The 17290-nt window shown below is 33.2% G+C and overlaps 1 protein-coding gene across 1 annotated transcript; it reads right to left on the bottom strand.

Moving 5' to 3' along the window:
- Positions 1–574: 574 nt before the first annotated feature.
- LOC141333370 (synapsin-3-like) lies at positions 575–16342 on the bottom strand. Its single transcript, XM_073838352.1, has 8 exons — positions 16205–16342; positions 13795–13937; positions 9720–9794; positions 9542–9644; positions 6036–6164; positions 5917–5959; positions 2969–3122; positions 575–1848 (listed from the first exon to the last, which is right to left on the bottom strand). Exons 1-8 carry the CDS (start codon positions 16232–16234, stop codon positions 1725–1727), a joined length of 801 nt encoding a protein of 266 aa, XP_073694453.1. The 5' UTR covers positions 16235–16342; the 3' UTR covers positions 575–1724.
- Positions 16343–17290: the final 948 nt, after the last annotated feature.

The following is a 17290-nucleotide window of genomic DNA, read 5'->3' on the forward strand; positions in this document are numbered from 1 at the left end:
CCAGAACGTTCCGAGAACATTCCCTGTTAGCTGAGAGTGTTTTTTCATTGCAGTAAATCAAGAATTCCAGCATGTTCTTCTGCATTGCTTTAAATGAAATCAATCCAGACGCCAGAGATACTGTAGAAGAACCGACAGAAGCTCAAGTAGATCGCGCTGCTTCATAAAGGGAAGATTGATGGCAGGTGGAAGACGGAGCTCTATTCCTACACGGGAATATTGCTGCTCGATACTCGTTTGCATCAGATCTGACCATGGCTTTAGACACGCGAGACGCTCCTGCTGGAAGAGAGAGAGAGAGAGAGAATCTGCAGGAACGCACCGATTCACTCCCATTTGATTCATTGACACACAAATCACTGAACACAAATCAAGAAAGAGTTTATCACAGCGGCTCTCAACCTTCACTATCCAACACTAGGCGCAGATAATGTCATTTTTTTCTATTTAATGGGTCAATATATTAAAATAATTGTAAAAATAATTAAATAATCTATATAAAAGTCATAATAAATAATTATATTTAAATTATAAAATTAAATAATAAATAATATATGACAAATAAAATAAATAATTTAATAAGATTCAAGAACTGGATGCTCATCATGGTCCATATGTGACCATGGACCACAAAACCAGTCATAAGGGTCCTTTTGACCCAAATCTGACAATTTTTCTTGCAATTGCAACTTTGTATCTTTCAAATCTATTTTTCTCGGAATTTGCAACTTTGTATCTCTTAATTCTGACTTTTTTTCTCACAATTGCAACTTTGTATCTCACAATTCTGACTAAATGTGATTATCTAAAAGCTGAATAATTCAATGCTTTCCATTGATGTATGGTTTGTCGGGATATGACAATATTTGGCCGAGATACAACTATTTGAAAATCTGGAATCTGAGGGTGCAAAAAAATCTAAATATTGTCTAAATGAAGTTCTTTAGCAATGCATATTACTAATCAAGAATTAAGTGTGATATATTTATGGTAGGAAATTTACAAAAATATCTTCATGAAACATGACCTTAATGTCCAATTTTTGGCATTAAAAGAAAAAATTATAATTTGGACCCATACAATGTATTTTTCGGCTAATGCTAACTTAAGACTGGTTTTGTGCGCCAGGGTCGCATATGGTTAATGGAATTTAATAATGGAACTATTAATGTTTCATTCATTTTTCCAAGTTTTCCAAGAGAACCCTTAAATAAAAATGATTGTTGTTTAGGAAAAAAATATATGAAATAAGTCAGTTTTCATCTTGAATTTTGGTCTGTTTGGCTTTTTTTAGTGGCTTTAGTAGCTGACATATTTTGCAACACTGATAATGTTATTGACCTAAACACAACTGAATAAACACTGAACGGAATTGATCTGAATAATGACCCTATAGTCTTCTGTAGAGCTGAAATTGAGTTTCTGCATCACCGATTCTCCTGTGCAGCTGCTTTGAAACTATCTGTATTGTATAAGTTATAAGAAATAAATCAGACTTGACTTATTTTAAAGCTTGTTTTGTCTTATTTTGAGTTGAGAGCCGCTGGTTTGTCATGTTTTAAAAAAATCTTCCATTAAAACAAATCATGAGATATGGAGAACCGATGATCCACGCGTGTGTTTGTCTGACGGCGGATTATTAAAGATGCGACACGACCAAATGAACTGGAACCGAACAAACACAGAGGTGACACACCGCCGCCAGATCAGCGCATGTGTGTGTTTTAGTCGGAGAACAGGCTGGCGAAGGACTGGCGGAGGCTGCGGATGGTTTCTGCTTTGGCCTCGTCGTCCGTCGGGTTTCCACGCAGCGTCTCGCTGAAGGTGTTGGTGAGCGACTGCGATTTACTGCAAGACACAACGACCATTCATCAACACTGATCTCAGATCACATACGAATCGTTAAAGGAGTAGTTCACTTCCAGAACAAAAATGTACAGATAATGTACTCACCCCTTTGTCATCCAAAATGTTTATGCCTTTCTTTCTTCACTCGTAAAGACATGTTTTTTGAGGAAAACATTTCAGGTATGATCGTTTCACTAGATAAGACTCTTCTTCCTCGGCTGGATGCATTTAAGCTGCATTTTGGAAGTTCAAACTCGGGGCACCATAGAAGTCCACTATATGGAGAACATTCCTGAAATGCTTTCCTCAAAAAACAATTTCTTTCTGACTGAAGAAAGAAAGACATGAACATTTTGGATGACAAGGGGGTGAGTAAATTATCTATACATTTTTGTACTGGAAGTGAACTAATCCTTTAATCGTTGCGGTTTAAGGCGAGACACTGCAGGTGAATAGGGTAAAAAAATGAACTAATATTTATCACCTTACTTACCCAGTTGATTGATTATATTGATAATTGCAAACATTTTTTGTATTACAAGTTTTCTAAATATGCAAATGATGCATTATTTAATGAAATATGCACTAATTTCTAGTACAAAAATCTAAACACTGGATGAAGTCAGTTTCCAAATCCTTGTTTAACTCATTTTGTCACTCCATAATTCAGAAAAAACCTTAAAACAGACAGAAAACTGTATTTTTTTAACCATTTTTGAGGAATAAAATGTTAGAATAAAATCAAGCTCATTCTATATGAACAAATCCCTCTGTAAAAACCTTATAGTCAGGAATAAAAATTTTAATTTTGGTGTGTGTAAGTGCTGCTGAAGTGGAGATTTATGGCTCAGTGTAGGAGTAAAAACTCTTGGCCTTTAAAAATCTGTATTGTAATTGAAATCTATCGACACAAATAGATAAAGTGCTATAAAAGAAACACTTAACAGTGTCTTTTGGGTGTTTTCTTTTCACTAGTGTGAAAAAAACACTTTATGAAACACTAAAAAGCCCAAAATCTCAAACTTGACAGGTGCATCAAAATATTGTTTTTGCCTGCAGTGTCTCCTCTTAAGAACATTTAATAAGTGTTTAAGTGAAGCAGGCCTGACGAGGCTCTTACTTGAGCTGCGCGGGTTGTTTCTGTGATCCGGCTCCGCTGGCGGGAATGGGACCGGGCTGGAAAGCCTGACTGGGCGAGGTAGTGGCAGATCGGGCGCGCTGAGGAGACGCCTGACCCGACTGAGACGGAGAAGCAGAACCTGAACGAGGACCACCTGAAGAACAAAAATGTACAGAATGTGATTTACTCACCCTCTTGTTATGATGTTCATGTCTTTCTTTCTTCAGTCGTAAAGAAATAATGTTTTTTGAGGAAAACATTTCAGGAGTGTTCTCCATATAGTGGACTTCTATGGTGCCCTGAGTTTGAACTTCCGAAATGCAGTTTAAATGCAGCTTCAAAGGACTCTAAACGATCCCAGCCGAGGAAGAAGGGTCTTATCTAGTGTAACGATCAGGTTTTTTTATTTTTATTACATTTATATACTTTTTAACCTCATACGATCATCTTGTCCAGCTCTGCGTGAACTGTGTACTCCGGTTCAAGACAGTTAGGGTATGTCGAAAAACTCCCATCACATTTTCTCATTGGCGAAAATCATTAGGAAATTAAGTAAAGATCATGTTCCGTGAAGATATTTAGTAAATTTCCTACAGTAAATATATCAAAACTGAATTTCTGATTAGTAATATGCATTGCTAAGAATTTCATTTGGACTACTTTAGAGGCGATTTTCTCAATATTTTTTTTGCACCCTCAGATTTTCAAATAGTTGCATCTCGTCCAAATATAGCTTATTTATTCTGCTTTTTAACGAATGCTTATATAATATAGTCATGAAAATTATGGAATTGTGGACAATTATTTATTAACAGTATTTAAAATCACATTCAAAGTATTTAAAATAAAGTGCAACAGATGCTTCTATAATGCATATTTAAATCTGTGTTATTTTAGTATTGAATTGAATTGAATTAATATACCACTATAGTTTTTGCTGATATTTTGAATTTGATTTTAATTTTATATTTCTGTTTTTGAATTTTAGTTAATTTTGTTAAAGTTTTTATTAGTATTTAGGGAATCAAGAAATGTTGGCTTTAGCAACTTGCTGTAATAAAATAAATACAAATAAAAATAATTTTATTTCACTTAACATTAATTTTGTTTCAAGTAATGAATTTTGCATGGCTTTGATTTTAGCTAATGATAAAAACCCTGCTTACATCTGTACCTTACACGTGTGTTTCACATGATTTGAAATAAAAATTATTATTATTATTCAATATTTTTTGCACCCTCAGATTTTCAAATAGTTGCATCTCGTCCAAATATAGCTTATTTATTCTGCTTTTTAACGAATGCTTATATAATATAGTCATGACAATTATGGAATTGTGGACAATTATTTATTAACAGTATTTAAAATCACATTCAAAGTATTTAAAATAAAGTGCAACAGATGCTTCTATAATGCATATTTAAATCTGTGTTATTTTAGTATTGAATTGAATTGAATTAATATACCACTATAGTTTTTGCTGATATTTTGAATTTGATTTTAATTTTATATTTCTGTTTTTGAATTTTAGTTAATTTTGTTAAAGTTTTTATTAGTATTTAGGGAATCAAGAAATGTTGGCTTTAGCAACTTGCTGTAATAAAATAAATACAAATAAAAATAATTTTATTTCACTTAACATTAATTTTGTTTCAAGTAATGAATTTTGCATGGCTTTGATTTTAGCTAATGATAAAAACCCTGCTTACATCTGTACCTTACACGTGTGTTTCACATGATTTGAAATAAAAATTATTATTATTATTCAATATTTTTTGCACCCTCAGATTTTCAAATAGTTGCATCTCGTCCAAATATAGCTTATTTATTCTGCTTTTTAACGAATGCTTATATAATATAGTCATGACAATTATGGAATTGTGGACAATTATTTATTAACAGTATTTAAAATCACATTCAAAGTATTTAAAATAAAGTGCAACAGATGCTTCTATAATGCATTTATAAATCTGTGTTATTTTAGTATTGAATTGAATTGAATTAATACACCACTAGTTTTTGCTGATGTTTTGAATTTGATTTTAATTTTATATCTCTGTTTTTGAATTTTAGTTAATTTTGTTAAAGTTTTTATTAGTATTTAGGGAATCAAGAAATGTTGGCTTTAGCAACTTGCTGTAATAAAATAAATGCAAATAAAAATAATTTTATTTCACTTAACATTAATTTTGTTTCAAGTAATGAATTTTGCATGGCTTTGATTTTAGCTAATATCAGCTTACATCTGTACCTTACACGTGTGTTTCACATGATTTGAAGTAAAAATTATTATTATTATTCAATATTTTTTTGCACCCTCAGATTTTTAAATAGTTGTATCTCAGCCAAATATAGCTTATTTATTCTGCTTTTTAAGGTGATGTATAAATCTCAATCTAAAAAAAAATGGTTTTATGATCCAGGGTCACATTTTATTTTTATCATTTTTTTTTCTCTGTTGTTTGTCATTTTTTCTGGTGCATTTTATCTCATTTTCTCCTCAAACTTCAAAATCATCGCTGTTTTATCCTTTTTTGTAAAGGGTGTTTCATATTCTTAAACACTGGGTCGGTACTTCTGCAGCGATGGAGGATGATTTTGAAGTTGGAGGAGAAAATGAGAATGAGTTTCTCGACAGGGTTCACACAGAGCTAGACGAGCATTTGAGTTTAAAAAAGTATACAAATTGTATTTTTTTAAATATCAGATCGTTTCACTAGATAAGACTCTTCTTCCTCGGGCTGGGATCGTTTAGAGTCCTTTGAAGCTGCATTTAAACTGTATTTTGGAAGTTCAAACTTACAAGTCCACTATATGGAGAAAATTCCTGAAATGTTTTCCTCAAAAAACAATTTCTTTACGACAGAAGAACGAAAGACATGAACATCTTGGATGACAATGGTGTGAGTAAATGATCTGTAAATCTTCTGACATGTGTGTTGTTCACCTGGAGCTCGTCGGGGTTGAGTGGTCTGTGGTCCAGGTTGAGTCTAGAGACACACACAGGTGTTAATCTCCACAGACTGATGCTCAGGTTGAGAGGAAGTGAGTGTGTGACTGCGGTACCTTAGTGGACGTGAGCGGCGTTGTGATTCCTAGCAGAGCGAAGGCCATCTTACTCATGACCAGATCACAGATCAGCTGCCGGTCCTCCTCCACATGTTCACCGATCAGCGGCATCGAGCTGTCCATCACCTGATCATCACACACACAGCTCACATTTAACAAAGCAAAGGCCATTAGGGTTGTTTCGCACTGTGACAAACTCAACACTGCATGCAGCAGACTCAGATTAAACATGAAGGATTTGTCTTTATGTGCACGGGTCAAAATGATAATTTTTCATTTTATGCCAACAATCATTAGGATATTGAGTAAAGATCATGTTCCATGAAGATTTTTTGCAAAATTCCTACTATAAATATATCAAAATGTAATTTTTGAGTAGTAATATGCATTGTTAAGAACTTAATTAGGAGAACTTTAAAGGTGATTTTCTCAGTATTTTGATTTTTTTGCACCCTCAGATTTCAGATTTTCAAATAGATGTATCTCGGCCAAATATTGTCCTATCCTAACAAACCATACATCAATAGAAAGCTTATTTATTGAACTTTCATGATGCATACATCTCAGTTTTGTAAAATTTAACCTTATGACTGGTTTTGTGGTCCAGGGTCACATTTGACTAGTAATATGCATTGCTAAGAACTTCATTTGGACAACTTTAAAGGTGATTTTCTTAACATTTAGATTTTTTGCACCCTCAGATTGCAGATTTCCAAATAGCTGATTCTCGCTCAAATATTGTCCTCTCCTAACAAATGGAATGCTTATTTATTCAGCTTTCAGATAATGTGTAATTTTGACTCTTATGACTATTTTTGTGATCTAGGGTCACATTTTATTTTGATTGTGTATATTTTTCATGATTTCTGGTGTGTATTATGTAGCTCTGTATTGTTTGTTTTATTGTGAAATGTGAAAATTGGAATAAAAATGATAATAATAGCTTCATGTCAAATTAAATCGTAATAAACTTGTATTACTTGAAACAAACAAATAAATAAATGAATAAATGCTTATGTAATATAGTCACAGACAATTATTTACTAAAATAATGCTACTATAATGCATATATAAAAATCTGTGTTATTTTAGTATAACTGATATACCACTATAATTTTTGTTAATATTTTGAATTTTATTTTATTTTTTGAATTGTAGTTAATTTAGTTAAAGTTTTTTTTGTGTGTGTGTTTTGTCACATTTAGTAGTTCTTCATTACTATTTAACACTTTTAGTTTTAGTTATTTTCGGGAAACAGGTAATGTTGGCTTCGGCAGCTCGCTGTAACAAAATAAATAAAAATAATTTTATTTCAGTTAACATTCATTTTGTTTCAAGAAATGATTTTTGTATGGCTTTAGTTTTTGCTAATGATAATAACCCTGCTTACAACTGTACCTTACAAATGTTTTTCACATTATTTTAAGTAAAAATGATTATTATTATTTTTTTTTCTACAGAAAACAGAGCTGATGTCCTACAGACTGCAGTGATTTTCTGCATCCACTGAGAGGCGCCAGTGACCCACAAACACACACCAACGCTTAGTTTTTATTAATATAATGTCAGTTTTAGTTGTAGTTATTTTAGTAAATCAAGTTTCACTAAATGGAATATGTTTCTGTTTTATTTTAAGCTCATGTTTATTTTATTTCAAGTAACCAAATGTTATTTCAATGTTTTTTGACTCTTTTGTAAAGACTGAATTCAAAAAAGAAAATGAATATCATACTTTTTAGCTGTTTTAGTTTATTGTAATGCTTCTTATTTTAAATCAGGTAAGTAATTTTGTGTACAGTCGTGGCCAAAAGTTTTGAGAATTGCATAAATATTAGAAATTGGAAAAGTTGCTGCTTAAGTTTTTATAATAGCAATTTGCATATACTCCAGAATGTTATGAAGAGTGATCAGATGAATTGCATAGTCCTTCTTTGCCATGAAAATTAACTTAATCCCCAAAAAAACTTTCCACTGCATTGTTAAGAAGGCTTCAGGGCGTCCAAGAAAGTCCAGCAAGCGCCAGGATGGTCTCCTAAAGAGGATTGAGCTGCGGGATCGGAGTGGCACCAGTGCAGAGCTTGCTCAGGAATGGCAGCAGGCAGGTGTGAGCGCATCTGAACACACAGTGAGGACAAGACTTTTGGAAGATGGCCTGGTGTCAAGAAGGGCAGCAAAGAAGCCACTTCTCTCCAAAAAAAACATCAGGGACAGATTGATCTTCTGCAAAAAGTATGGCGAATGGACTGCTGAGGACTGGGGCAAAGTCATATTCTCCGATGAAGCCTCTTTCCGATTGTTTGGGGCATCTGGAAAAAGGCTTGTCCGGAGAAGAAAAGGTGAGCGCTACCATCAGTCCTGTGTCATGCCAACAGTAAAGCATCCTGAGACCATTCATGTGTGGGGTTGCTTCTCATCCAAGGGAGTGGGCTCACTCACAATTTTGGCCAAAAACACAGCCATGAATAAAGAATGGTACCAAAACACCCTCCAACAGCAACTTCTTCCAACAATCCAACAACAGTTTGGTGAAGAACAATGCATTTTCCAGCACGATGGAGCACCGTGCCATAAGGCAAAAGTGATAACTAAGTGGATCGGGGACCAAAACGTTGACATTTTGGGTCCATGGCCTGGAAACTCCCCAGATCTTAAAACTTGTGGTCAATCCTCAAGAGGCGGGTGGACAAACAAAAACCCACTAATTCTGACAAACTGCAAGAAGTGATTATGAAAGAATGGGTTGCTATCAGTCAGGATTTGGCCCAGAAGTTGATTGAGAGCATGTCCAGTCCAATTGCAGAGGTCCTGAAAAAGAAGGGCCAACACTGCAAATACTGACTCTTTGCATAAATGTCATGTAATTGTCGATAAAAGCCTTTGAAACGTATGAAGCGTCTGTAATTATATTTCAGTACATCACAGAAACAACTGAAACAAAGATCTAAAAGCAGTTGAGCGGCACACTTTGTGAAAACTAATATTTGTGTCATTCTCAAAACTTTTGGCCACGACTGTACATTAGGGTTAGGGTTAGAATCACTGAAAAAACATCATTCAAAGTGGAGTTTAACTAACACTAAACTTACACTAAAATTACTTTTAAAAGTAACGCATTACAATCTTATGTTACTCTATGAAAAAGTGACTACTTAGTTACTTTTTATGGAAAGTAACACATTATGTTACTTTTGTGTTTTTTTTTGGTCACCTGAACTGGGTTTATAAAAGTAATATTTTTGCAAACTCTAAAAGCCCTTTTGCACCAAAAGTAAAATGAATAAGCCTCGGCTCAAAGGGAATTTCTCTCAGAACAGGACAGGAGAGCTGTCAGTCAATAGATGGAAAACAAAGTAACTTGGATATTCTCTGATTACATAACTTGTGTTACTTTCTCAGCACTTTATGAATGATTAAGCAGAAGCCACTGGAGCATCAGGACCATCTGACAGATCTGCACGCAGGGCATTGTGGGTAAATGTAATGCACTGTGGGAAAGGTCAGACCTCTATGATGTAGTCCTTCCCGTCTTTGCCGTGGACGGCTTTGACCGCGCAGATATCCAGACCTCCGAACATCTCCGCACACGAGTCCACCCACAGACGATACCTGCGGACACACCAAACAATCAGCTGACCGTCACACCTGCTGTCATCAATCAGTGAGTGAGTGAGTGATTGACACCTGTCAGTCATGGCGATCTGCTCCAGCATGGCTGAACCTGTGTTGGCCTTCCAGTTCCCTGAGATGGACGTCCTCCTGAAACAAACTCACATCCATCACTTCCATCATAGTTAAATAGCTATTATACTGTTTAGTTCATCTTGAAAAAATGAAGCATATTCATAAACCCTTATGTGACCCTGGAGCACAAAACCAGTCTTAAATAGCAATAGCCAAAAATACATTGTATGGCTCAAAATTATACATTTTTCTTTTATGCCATTCTTTTAAGATCATGTTTCATGAAGATATTTCCTACCGTAAAGACGCTGCCACTTAAAAGCTTGGGATCAGTAAGATTTTTAATGTTTTTTATTTTTTCCATTTAAGTTCCATTTATTTGATCAAAAATACAGACAAAATAATATTATGAAATATTATTGCAATTCAAAATAACAGTTTTTTAGTTTAATAATGTTTCAAATATATATATATGTTTTTTTCTGTGATGCAAAGCCGAATTATTATCAGCATTTACTCTAGTCTTCAGTCACATGATCCTTCAGAAATCATTCTAATATACTTATTTATTACTTTTATTATCAATGAGAATGATTTCTGAAGGTTCGTGTGACACTGAAGGCTGCAAACAGTGCTGCTTAATATTTTTTTGCAACCTGTGATACTTTTTTTCAGGATTCGTTGATGAATAAAAAGTTAAAAAGAACAGCATTTATTTAAAATAGAAATCTTTTCTAACATTATAAGCCTTTACTATCACTTTTTTAATCAATTTAACACGTCCTTGATGAATAAAAGTATCATTTCTTTCAGAGAGAGAAAGAAAGAAAAAAATGACTGACCCCAAACTTTGAACGAGATGTTTATTGTTGTAAAAGTTTTTTATTTTAAATAAAGGCTGTTCTTTTTTTAACGTTTTATTCATCAAAGAATCCTGAAAAAAGTATCACAGGTTCCAAAAAAAAAAAAAAAAAAAAAAACAGTTTCCAGCATTGATAATAAATCAGTATATAAGAATGATTTCTGAAGGATCATGTGACACTAAAGACTAAAGTAATGATGCTGAAAATTCAGCTTTGCATCATAGGAATAAATTATATTTTAAACTAGAAAATCACTATTTTAAATTGCATTAACATTTCCCTTATTTTCTGTATTTTTAGTCAAATAAATGCAGTCTTGATGAACAGAAAAGTCTCCTTTAAAAAACAATCTTACTTTTGAGTGGCAGTGTATATCAAATGTTAATTTTTGATTAGTAATATGCATTGCTAAGAACTTCAGTTGGACAACTTTAAAGGTGATTTTCTTAATATTTAGATTTTTTTGCACCCTTAGATTCTAGATTTTTAAATAGTTGTATCTCAACCAAATATTGTCCTATTCTAACAAACCAAACATCAATGGAAAACGTATTTATTCAGCAATTGACCCTTATGTTTGTGTGTGTGTGTGTGTGTGTGTGTGTGTGTGTGTGTGTGTGTGTGTGTGTGTGTGTGTGTGTGTGTGTGTGTGTGTGTGTGTGTGTGTGTGAATATTCAGATGTATCTCTTTTTGTAATCATTAACATTTTCATACGTAACTGTAATTTAATTACACATTTTTCTCAGTAACTGTAACATTGTATTTATTTTCTAATTAAATGACGTAACTCCATTATATCTAACTAGTTACTCCCCAGCACTGCTGTTACATCATCGGGTTTTTTGGTGTAAACTGTGTGTTTTGCTTTCTTTCTTTTATATTCATGTATTCTTCATTCATTTTATTAGTCCATTTAATTATAATCAATTATAACAATCATTTATATATCCATTTCATTGATTTATCCACTGATTAGTCATGGCTGTGTGTTTCAAGGGCTGTTTGTCTTCATAAATACGAGATAAATGGCAATGTTTATGGAAACTCAAGGAAATGTTGTTTTGAAGCAGTCTGGTATAACACTACTGGTTTGTGTTAGTCAAAGCCAGAACACTGAAAGATACACAACTAAGATACAATAAACTCCTTTTTACCATCATCACTTTGTCTCCTGCATCGGCTCTTCTTTGGCTTTGCTTAGTCAACTTTTTGGCTGATAGAAGCCTGTTAATACAGTTCTGGCTACCAGACAGGACTTGCGTTATTAGGCTGAATAGTCGTTCTGTTACCAGACAAACAGATATTTTCTGACAGGATCTGGCGTCCAGGTTGGATATGATATTTCTGGCATGAGGGCATAATCTGAAAGGGGTGATTCATGCGTAATTTAACATTTCAAAGCATTACTCATTTTTTTTATATATAAAACAGACCTTAATGCAGTAATCCTGTGGTACAAACATGCTACTCAAAATTCAAAACTTTGCTTTTTTCACATTTGTTGGGACCCTGGACCACCTGAAATTGAAATTTCATCACCTGAAAGCTGGATAAATAAGCTTTCCATTGATGTCTGGTTTGTTAGGATAGGACAATATTTGGAAATCTAGAATCTGAGGGTGCAAAAAAATATAAATATTGAGAAAATCACCTAGTAGTCCAAATGAAGTTCTTAGCAAATGGATATTACTAATCAGAAATTAAGTTTTGATATATTTACAGTAGAAAATTTACAAAATATCTTCATGGAACATGATCTTTACTTAATGTCCTAATGATTTTTGGCATAATTTTGACCCATACAATGTATTTTTGGCTATCGCTACTTACGACTGTTTTTGTGCGCCAGGGTCACATTTTAGATTTAGCTGCTATGTTTAAATTTTCATTACTTAATTAGTTGTCTTTTTTTTAATATGTCCATATAGTTTTTATTATTTTTTATTTGTTACTTTTAGTTTATTTAGTTATTTTATATATTTATATTTTTATTATATATATATATTTATATGTTTATATTTTTGCTTTTTTTGTAGTTGTTTTTAATATGTCCATATAGTTTTTATAGTTTTTACGGTTACTTTTAGTTAATTTAGTTATTTTAGTTGTTAAAAAAAATTAACTATATATATATGATTTTCATTTTAGCTAACAATAATGCCTGCCAACTAAGTAACTAATATAAATAAATATATAAATAAATATGTATATGTTCATTACCATTAGTTAATGAATTACTGTCAATGTCAAAATAAAAATGACTGTGGATATTAGCAATGGATATTACTAATCAAAAATTAAGTTTTGATATATTTACAGTAGGAAATTTACAAAATATCTTCATGGAACATGATCTTTACTTAATGTCCTAATGATTTTTGGCATAATTTTGACCCATACATTGTATTTTTGGCTATTGCTACCTACGACTGGTTTTGTGCTCCAGGGTCACATCTTAGAATTAGTTTCTTTGTTTATATTTTCTCTTTTCACTTTACACTAGTTAATTAGTTGTCTTTATTTTTTTTATTTGTTTATTTATTTTAATATTTTTAATATTTATAAATTTTTATTATATTTATTTTTTATTTTATTATATTTTTACGTTTTTTTTTTTTTTTTTTCATTTGTTACTTTTAGTTTATTTAGTCATTTTAGTAGTGAGTTAGTAGTAGTATAAACATTTTAAAGTATTTTGTGGTCCGAGATGGTTTTAATTTTAGCTAACAAAAATGCCAGCCAACTAACTAATATAAATAAATATTACTAATCAAAAATTAAGTTTTGATATATTTACAGTAGGAAATTGTCAAAATATCTTCATGGAACATGATCTTAACTTAATATCCTCATGATTTTTGGCATAATTTTGACCCATACAATGTATTTTTGGCTATTGCTATAAATATAACCGTGCTACTTAAGACTGGTTTTGTGCTCCAGGGTCACATTTACATTAGAAAAATATTTTAGTTAGCACTGTTTTATAAAATAACAATTCTTCAGGTCCAAACGGACCCAGAATAATAAAATAGCACAGATGAACACACGTGGGTCCAGCATCTTTCACATGGCTGCATCACATCTGTCCAGTGCCACACCACTGGCGACTCTGGTTACCCACAAACCCCAGAAGACGCCAGTGCAGGGCGGAACGCTTCACACACACACACACACACACACACACACACACACACATGCGTGTTCTCACATGTAGGCTTTGTAGTTGCTGCCGATCTTCTGGATGCGGATGTCGTATTTGGAGTCGACGAAGGGTTCGGCCGTGGCGTAGGTTTTAGCGATGGCCACCACGCTGGTGATGTCCTGAAAATCATTGGCCGTCTCCACCTTTATCTGCCACACAAACACAAATCACACATTACCCACAATCCACAGTTCACTCTTTAGCATACTAATCATTACCAAAAAATATTACTATGATAATATAGTTTACAACTATATTCATAAGTGAGTCTTTTTAGTTGGACATTATTTCAAAGCGCATTCACTTTTGAGTTTTTGACAATCGCTAGGACACATTTCTCAATACTTAGGTCACTTTTTCAAAACTCTTCTCATTGCTTTGGCACAAAATGCATCCTTTGACGACATTTGTCAAATTACATTCATTCTTTTATCAAAGACCAACAAAAATGTATTTTTCAAACAAGCCGATTTGCACGTTTACATACTGTTTTAAAAACAGGTTTCAAAACTTAAAGTCAAAACTTAGCACAGTACAAAAATGAATGAGACAGAAATTTAACATTTCTACTGTATTATCCATGGAAGCCTATTTTCGACACTGAATAAAAAAAACGTTATTGCAACTTGTTATCTCACAATTTTGACTTTTTTTCTCAGAATTGTGAGATATAAACTCGCAATTCTGAGAAATGAAGTTGCAATTGTGTGATATAAAAGAAGGGAACTTACTTTTTATCTCACAATTCTGACTTTTTTCTCACAACTGTGAGATATAAATGCACAAAAGCGAGTTATAAAGTCAAAATTGTGAGATTTAACTCGCAATTCTGAGAAATAAATTCAGAATTGTGGGATATAGACTCAAAATTGTGAGAAATAAAGTCAGAATTGCATGATATAAAGTTATAAAGTTTATATCTCGCAATTCTGACTTTATTTCTTGCCATTTTGAGTTTATATCCCGCAATTCTGACTTTATAACTTACATTTGTGCATTTATATCAGAATTGTGAGATGTAAACTAGAAATTGCGAGGAGAAAAAGTCCGAATTGTGAGATAAAAAGTCGCAATTACCTTTTTTATTTTTAATATACAAAATGTACTGACCCCAGACTTTTAGATGGAAGTTTATATTATTACAAGAGATTTCTATTTTAAATAAAGGCTGTTTTTCACAGGTTCCAACAAAATATTAAGCAGCACAACTGTTTCCAACATTGATAATAAATCAGCATATTAGCATGATTTCTGAAGGATCATGTGACACTGAAGTCTGGAGAAATGATGCTGAAAATTCAGCTTTGATCACAGAACTAAATTAGATTTAAAAATATATTCACATAGAAAATCATTATTATAAATGTAAATAATATTTCACAATATTACACTTTTTTCAGTATTTTTGATCAAATAAATGCAGCTTTGATGAGCAGAAGAAACATTTTTTTAAAAGCATTAAAAATCTTACTGAACTATTGATTGGCAGTGTACATGTCTTTTATTTATTACAAAACCAGTCATTTATGTGAAACAGAGTTCTGCTGAACATCTGCAGGTACTTTCCAGTGTTTTTTATAGGAAATAACAGACAATGATGTGACATGAACATGACCCTGTGACACCACGACCCCTTCGACCCCGACTGTGCAATGACTACGGAACAATTTTTGATGCGTCTCTTCTGCTCAGCAAGTCTGCGTTCATTTGATCAAAAATACAGTAAAAATAGTGAAAATATTTTCTCATTTAAAATAGCTGTTTTCTATGTGAATATCTGTTAAACTGTATTTTTTTTTCTTTGATCAAACCTGAATTTTCAGCAGTTTTCAGTGTCACATAATTTTTCAAAAATCATTCTAATATGCTGATTTGCTGCTTAAAAAAACATTTAGGGTTATTATCAGTGTTGAAAAATGTTATACATTACCATTAAGAAGTTTAGGATAAATAAGACAGTTTATAAAGAAAAGTGAGAAAGATACCAAAGATACTATTGAACACTCTATTCATCTTGAAAAATCATTGGTGCACAGTATGTAAATAAACTAAGAAGCTCAGGAGAATCAGATTAAACACATCTGACGACTTTAAAGACAAACTGATGAAAACCAACGAGTGATGACATTAAGAAGTGATTGGGAAACGTCAGTTCACTTTAGAAGATTCTGGAAAACCCCATCATACTGTACCTCCACCCAGACCTCAGAGACACTGATCTGAGATCATGAGAGGAACAGACCTCCACCCTCACACTTACACACTTACACACACTTACACACTTACACACACTTACACACACTTACACACACTTACACACACTTACACACACTTACACACACACACACAAACACTTCACAGCTTCACAGACGACCAATCAGGATGCAGTATGCACAATGACATCACCAGGTCCTACCTTGCCCATGCCGGCGTAGGCGTGTCCCATCTTCACCACGACTGGGAATGATGCAGCGGGCAGCTGGAGGAGAGAGGAGAGAGCAGAGGTATTTTAGGCTGATGTTGGTTTTATCGTGACTGGAATGTTCTGGGAAAGCCATGTGAGGAAACGAATCACCACCACAGGCGGACGCCCAACAACAGGGCGTTCAGACACACCTGATCAACACACACACACACACACACACACACACACACACACACACACACACACACACACACAGTCTGAATCAGTCTGAGACTCATTATGAGGCCGGAGCAGAAAGACCAACTCATTTCTCTTTTTCAACTGTCGAGAGTGACGCTGCGCTTTCACAACAGATAAAAGGACTTTATCAGTGAACATTACCTCACCAGAGGGATGAAGACTAAACCCGACGCGTCATTGAACAAACAAAGCCATTCTGCATAAACACAAGCTATTTCTAGCACTTTGACTACATTCCATCCACAAAAGAACATGACTATATTGCAGAAAAGTACAAATGAATAAAAGTACATTTACAAAATTTAACTTTCAAAAGTAGAACAGCGTTTTAGTGACAAGTTGAATTTTTTTTTTTAAATCTAAAATTACGAGATAAAAGTTGGAATATTTTGAGAATAAATATATTTCAACTTTCTTCTCATAGTATTCCGACTTTATTCTCAAAATATTTAGACTTTATTCTCAAAATATTTTGACCTTTTTCTTGTAGTATTCCGACTTTATTCTCAAAATATTTAGACTTTATTCTCAAAATATTTTGACCTTTTTCTTGTAGTATTCCGACTTTATTCTCAAAATATTTAGACTTTATTCTCAAAATATTTTGACCTTTTTCTTGTAGTATTCCGACTTTATTCTCAAAATATTTAGACTTTATTCTCAAAATATTTTGACCTTTTTCTTGTAGTATTCCGACTTTATTCTCATAGTATTCTAACTTTATTCTCATAGTATTCCGACTTTATTCTTGTAGTATTCCGACTTTATTCTTGTAGTATTCCGACTTTATTCTCATAGTATTCTAACTTTATTCTCATAGTATTCCGACTTTATTCT

The sequence above is a fragment of the Garra rufa genome, chromosome 4, assembly GCF_049309525.1.
Source record: "Garra rufa chromosome 4, GarRuf1.0, whole genome shotgun sequence".
Classification (NCBI taxonomy): Eukaryota; Metazoa; Chordata; class Actinopteri; order Cypriniformes; family Cyprinidae; genus Garra; species Garra rufa.